The sequence below is a fragment of the Pan paniscus genome, chromosome 16 (genome assembly GCF_029289425.2).
Source record: "Pan paniscus chromosome 16, NHGRI_mPanPan1-v2.0_pri, whole genome shotgun sequence".
Lineage (NCBI taxonomy): Eukaryota > Metazoa > Chordata > Mammalia > Primates > Hominidae > Pan > Pan paniscus.
This window is the reverse complement of record NC_073265.2, coordinates 72,438,594-72,444,593: the sequence shown is the minus strand read 5'-3', so window position 1 is coordinate 72,444,593 and position 6,000 is coordinate 72,438,594. Positions and strand designations below refer to the sequence as shown.

The 6,000-nt window shown below is 50.7% G+C and overlaps 1 protein-coding gene across 4 annotated transcripts in view; it reads left to right on the top strand.

The window, feature by feature from the left end:
- Window positions 1–3,895: 3,895 nt before the first annotated feature.
- SH3GL3 (SH3 domain containing GRB2 like 3, endophilin A3) overlaps window positions 3,896–6,000 on the top strand; it is a 164,879-nt gene continuing 162,774 nt past the window's right edge. For 2 of the 4 annotated variants that reach the window (XM_003815288.6, XM_063597134.1), the window contains exon 1: window positions 3,896–4,136. In XM_003815288.6, the coding sequence (XP_003815336.3) occupies window positions 4,092–4,136 (45 nt within the window). In that variant the 5' untranslated portion in view covers window positions 3,896–4,091. The remainder of the gene's footprint in view (window positions 4,137–6,000) is intronic. The other 2 variants (XM_008968225.5, XM_063597135.1) reach the window with 1 other exon arrangement.

Below are 6,000 nucleotides of genomic sequence, written 5' to 3'. Positions count from 1 at the left end.
CCTGTAGTCTCAGCTACTTGGGAGGCTGAGGCAGGAGAATCACCTGAACCCAGGAGGTGGAGGTTGCAGTGAGCCAAGTTTGCGCCACCTCATTCCAGCCTGGGCGACAGAGCGAGACTCCATCTCCAAAAAAAAGAAAAGAAAAAAAGAAAAAGAGCATAAGAGAACACTCAAACCTCTGCCAGAACATGGGCCATCTGGCAGAGTGCCAGAGACAACCACAGTGTCCCTCTTGTCATTGACTTGTGAAGACCACCAAATGCCCAAAAATCCTTCAGTTCAGAGGGATGTGTGTCAGTGCCTCAGGACACTTCCCAGTCCCCATCAATTTCATTCCATATGTAGACAAATCTGTCAAACAGTCCAGGACACTTGTATACACTTGTACCCCACTTCCCTAAACAGAGGAGCTGTGGGCCCTTAGTGATTGAAGGGTGATGGTGACGTGAAGGGGAAAGCCTTGAGCTGGCCAAGGGGGCTCTAGCTAGCATGACTTGGAAATCTTCCTCTGAGCTAGAAGCTGTGTAGAATACACACTCTTGTTACAGATGAACTAAAAAACTGTACATTAGAAACAGAAAATGAACAGTATTTCAAACCTCTATGATATGTGTTTACAATGAAACATGACAGGCTATGTTAAAAAAAAACCTTTCAAGACATGTTATTTGACAATAGTATCACAAGTCTAGAATTTAACATAGAATAAATTTTAAAAAATCAAACCACCTAGAAAGGTTTTTTGTTGTTGTTGTTTTTTTTTTTTTTTTTTTTTTTTAGACAGAGTCTCACTCTGTCACCCAGGCTAGAGGGCAGTGGCACCATCTCGGCTCACTGCAACCACCACCTCCTGGGTTCAAGTGATTCTCCTGCCTCTGCCTCCAGAGTGGCTGGGACTACAGGCATGCACCACCATGACCAGCTAATTTTTTTTTTTTTTTTGAGACTGAGTCTCACTCTGTCGCCCAGGCTGGAGTGCAGTGGTGCGATCTTGGCTCACTGCAAGCTCCGCCTCCCAGGTTCATGCCATTCTCCTGCCTCAGCCTCCCGAGTAGCTGGGATTACAGGTGCCCGCCACCACGCCTGGCTAATTTTTTGTACTTTTTAGTAGAGATGGGGTTTCACCGTGTTAGCCAGGATGGTCTCGCTCTCCTGACCTCGTGATCTGCCTGCCTCAGCTTCCCAACGTGCTGGGATTATAGGTGTGAGCCACCATGCCCAGCCTAGAAAAGCTTTTTAAAAAATTGTCCTGAATAACATTTGGATCAAAGAGGAACTCAAAACTGTAATGACAAGTTTTATTTAGAAAATAGGAGATCCATATCATTCATGAAAACAAGGTATGAAACCAAAGCCATACTCAGGAGGGAAATTTATAGTTTTATAAAAATAAATAAAAGACATGAGATTAAGGATACCCAAATACACTTTAATGGGCATTTGTTGTTGCTCATATATATTATTTTTATATATATTCTCTAATATATATTATATATTCTCTAACATGGTATATATTAAAGAATGTATATATTATATATATAACATATGATATTATATATATATATATATATAAAATTTGGCTGCCTAACCTTTGAAGCTTCTTCCTATAGTAGGGAAATCTGCCATGGAGTGAATCCACCAATCAGATGCTGCCCTTGCTACTATGCAGCTGGAGTGACTGCCTGAAAGGGCAGCCTTCATTCTGGTAGCCATGGCCAGTGCTCAGTGGCAGAGCCAGCACATCCCAATCAAGCTGTTCCTGGACACCCTGTGGATCTCAGTGCTCAGATTCCTAATTCCTGCTCATCCCCTCCGCCTTGTTCCCTACACCCCTCCTGTGAATCTCCAGGCTGCCTGACATCCTTCTCCAATACATATTTTCCAGCTTATGTTAGCTAGAGTCAGTTTCTATTGTTAAAACCCTCAAACTCTCACTAGTCTTCTGAACAAAAGTGAAGGAAGGAATGTGTAAGAATAATGAAAGAAAAATCAATGAGAGAGAAAAATCTGTAGCAATGATGAGTACCTTCAAAAATATTTTGAAAGACCAATAAAATCAGCAAACCTCCAATAAATCTATTCACTGAAAAAATTAAGACAAATCACAAAAACTTTTACAAAGGAGAAAATATATATGAAAGATTCTGAAGTTTAAAAAGTATGATCTTCAACTCTATACTTAATTAATGAAGGAGATAAATTACCAAAATCATCAGAAGTGAGAAACTTGAATGTACTAACGACTGTGGAGGAAATGCCAATAAACTGTTTAAAAAAAAAGCACCCCCCTCCTCCCAAAGGGCACAGAGCCAGATTGGTCTAGGGGGAGGTACCATAGAACCGGTGCTATTTAAACCTCTCTGGAGCATGGAGAAAGAGGAAGCTGAGCGGCCCTGAATAGCCTAGGACAAGAGAGACCTGCCAATCCTGGACTCCAGCTGCAGCTGGCTCTCTGCCTTATGTAGTGGTTGGCCTGCGGTGGAGCCCACTGTTGAGAGGTGTTTGGACTGTTGTATGGACAGGGCATCTTGCTACGCCATTCTGACCCAGCTGTCACCACCCTCACACTTTTTAGTTATCTATCAGTGGCTGGTGTCAGGCAGGTAAGCCCACAACACTCACCCAAGTCATGCTCATTAACCCTCTGACTGGCTGCCCTTATCCCACGATCTCCACTAAGTTCAAGCATTTTTCCCCAGTATCAGAGGAGGAACACTGTTTATTCCAGTCTACATGCTTCAAGTAGAAGTGAGGAAACCAAGGCCCAGAGAGGTGTGTACTTACTTGCCCAGTCCTCACTAGGATGAAGTCAGGGTTAGGACTAGCCCCGACTGGGCGCTGGGAGCTAACGGCTAGGGGAGGAACTGCATGACTTTTGTCCTGGAGAAATGTTATGGCAGGTGGACACCAGGGCGCAGGCATATACCCGAAGTGTCCAGGGCAGACAGGGACTGCTCGTCACCCCAGATGGGACCTGCTAAGGGCCCAAAAAGAGACTGAAGGTGGGAAATGGTTTTGTTTTTCAGTGTGAAGCGTTGCCAAACATATGTTCTAGGTTTGGGAATCCTCGGGACCTTTGGAAGCCAGATTCAGCGAAGATGCTGTACCTTTTGGGGATAGCTCTAACACGAGGTTCACGTAATGCTCCATGTCCCTGGCTGGGCTTAGCTGTGAGTGCGTCGACCTCTGGACCCTGTGCAAATGGACACTGTAACCGACACAGCTGGTAGGGGTTACCGAGGGAGCTGGGTTCCTGGTCTGGTGGACTCCGCCGGATATGCAACGAGCTGTTTATGGCACCTTGGAGATGGTTGCTTTTAGTGCAGTTGACAGCGGGCTCAGAGCACCAAGTGAGCTAGCACCGTATTTATTAGTAAATTACTCTATAACTCTAGGGCTCCCAGAAGACCAAAATCATTTGAGCAGATTGCACCCAGAGCACCGCGTGGAGAGAGAAGAAAGCCCGCCACCCACAGACCGCTTCCTCCTACCACAGGTCCCCCATCCAGTTGATTTGTTGTCCCTCCCTAGGCGCATTTCTGAGCCTTCCTTTCTTAAGCATACACCTAGCGAAAATGCGCCGGAGGGAGGCGATGTTGCCTGTGAGCCAAAGCCGGTTCCGCACCAAGACAGAAGCAGAGAGAACTGATCTCTCTCCCGGTACCCATGACAATCTCAGAGCTAGATCTATATCGTCCCGCGCCCAGCAAGAAGCACTGTGTGACTGTACTCCCCCGACCCCCAGGACATCCCCACGCCCAGCTTCCCAGGCCGGTCTTCTGCGCGGCTCAAGTAGCCCAGGTCTCCACGCAACAATGAAGCGTGGGCGGCCCCAGCGGCTTCATTTGCATATCGCCGCGGCTTGGCCAATGGGCTGCGCAGGGGCTTTGGAACGCAGTGTTGCCATCGGCGTGCGCGCGTGTGTGTGCGAGTGTGACAGCGGCTGTGGCTGTGGCCGTGGCCGTGGGAGGCGGGCCCGGCGGAGCCCAGCCGCGGGGGAACCGGCCCGGGCTCCCGCTCCCCGAGCGCGTCGCGGCCGCGTGGCCCGGCCGAGGCTTGAGACCACCCCGCCCCTGCCGGTCGCAGTCGCGATGTCGGTGGCCGGGCTGAAGAAGCAGTTCCACAAAGCCAGCCAGGTAGGGAGGCGCAGAGGAGGGAAGGAGGGAGGGGGACGCGGAGGCTGCGGCCCCCTGAGGCTCCCGGGCCTTTGGGACTCCTGTTCCTGAAGGGCCTCTCTCGGGGCTCAATTTCTTCCCGCCTAGGAGGGCGCGAGGGTGGGGTGAGGGGCCGCCTGCTCTCTCCTCGGCGTCTTGGCGCCTTCTCCTTCCCATTCCCTGGCCCCCGGCTCTGCCCTGGGCCGTTGTAAATCGGAGAGATTCTGCGGAGCGGAGGGCAGAGGTGGCGGCCGCGGGGACTCGGGAGGCGGAGACGGAGTGGGCGTGGGGGGGCCCCTACCCGCGCGAGGGGAGGACGACCACAGGGAGTACGATGCCAGCAGGGCCTCCCCCGAATCTCCAGCCGTTTGGTTGGGAGCGCCTCGTGGGGGGCCCATCCTCCACCGGCCACCGGCGCCTCCAGAGATGCTGTGTATTTGGCGCTTGGCTGGGTCCCGCTGAGCTCCCCACGCGCGCATCGAAATGGCCCCGTCTGGACTGTGCCCGGCTCCCCGGCTGGGGCTCTCCACCGCGGTCCTTCCCCTCCCCACCGTCTTCCCGGTGTTGGCCCGGGGCTGGGCATCACGCTTCTGCTCTTACAGAGCTGACAGCCTGCAGGGGAGACACGGAGACAGACACGTAAACAAACAGTGCTAGACACACCTCCACGCACCGAGGATGACAAATAACACAGTGGGGGCGTCAGGGAGAGCTTCCCGGAGGAGGAGACATGTCATTTGAGAATTAAGTATGAGGAAGAATTATGGTTGAGGGTGTGGGATGATAGGAGGAAAGCCGTTCTGAGCAGAGGAAACAGGAAAACAGGAGGGGGGACATGAAATTGATGTATGTGTGTGTGTGTGTGTTGATGACAAGCAAATTTGTTTTTCAACATCAACATTGCAGGCTCTTCCAGCTATGGCAGAGCTCGCGTTGTAAAACCTGTTCCCCACCAGCACCGCTGGGTCTGTTGCTTCTCACCACCTCTCCCCCCAACCCCAGCCCCCATTTTGCTAGAGCCAGGGTAGACAGATTTCATTCAACGTCCACATTTGTGGTGAGGTCTCATCCTGCTTCTCCCACAAATTGGCCCATAGAAAGCAACTGCAATTAGAAGATTCTCTTCTTCTAGCCCCAGTTCCAGGCTGAAAGGCACTGCTGTCCCCTCACTCACACTCTTTCCATATGGAAACTGGGTGATGCTGTTTCTAGCTGGGGGCACTGGGTGGACAGTGGTGCTATTCAAGGTGTTAAGGAGCCCTGGAGGAGAGGCTATTCAGGTGAGGGTGGAGATGATGGATTCACCGCTGAACCCAGGGACTTTGAGGGGTCTTTGGGACATTCAGATGTCACTGGCCTGGGTTGGGGTGCATATCCTGACCTGCAGCTCAGGGGGTGAGGCTGGTACTGGAGCTACAGATTTTTGGTGATTTCCAGCCTAAGCGGAGATTTAAAAATGTATGTGTAGACAAAAGTGAGAAAAGGCACAGCGAGTTAAAGGCAGACTCTAGACAGCACCCCCATTTAGGGACAATGTTTAGCCCAGTAATTGTTGAGCAGTGACCACTCAATAAATATTTATTGAATAGATGAAATTTTGGGGTGGCACAACACAGGAAAGAAAGAACTCGTAGATGACAGGAGAGAGAAGATCATCATGGAAAGGGGACATTTAAAGGCAGGAGCAATCAACAAGTGCTTCAGTGAGCTAGGTATTGTGGAGTGCCCTCAGCTGGTACAGCCAGGAGGCCGAGTGCTGCTGTGAGCAGAGCAGAGCAGTGCCAGAGTAATCGCTGGCTGTACTTGTTACATTGGCTTCCTTAGCATTGGCAGGAAATGAACCTCC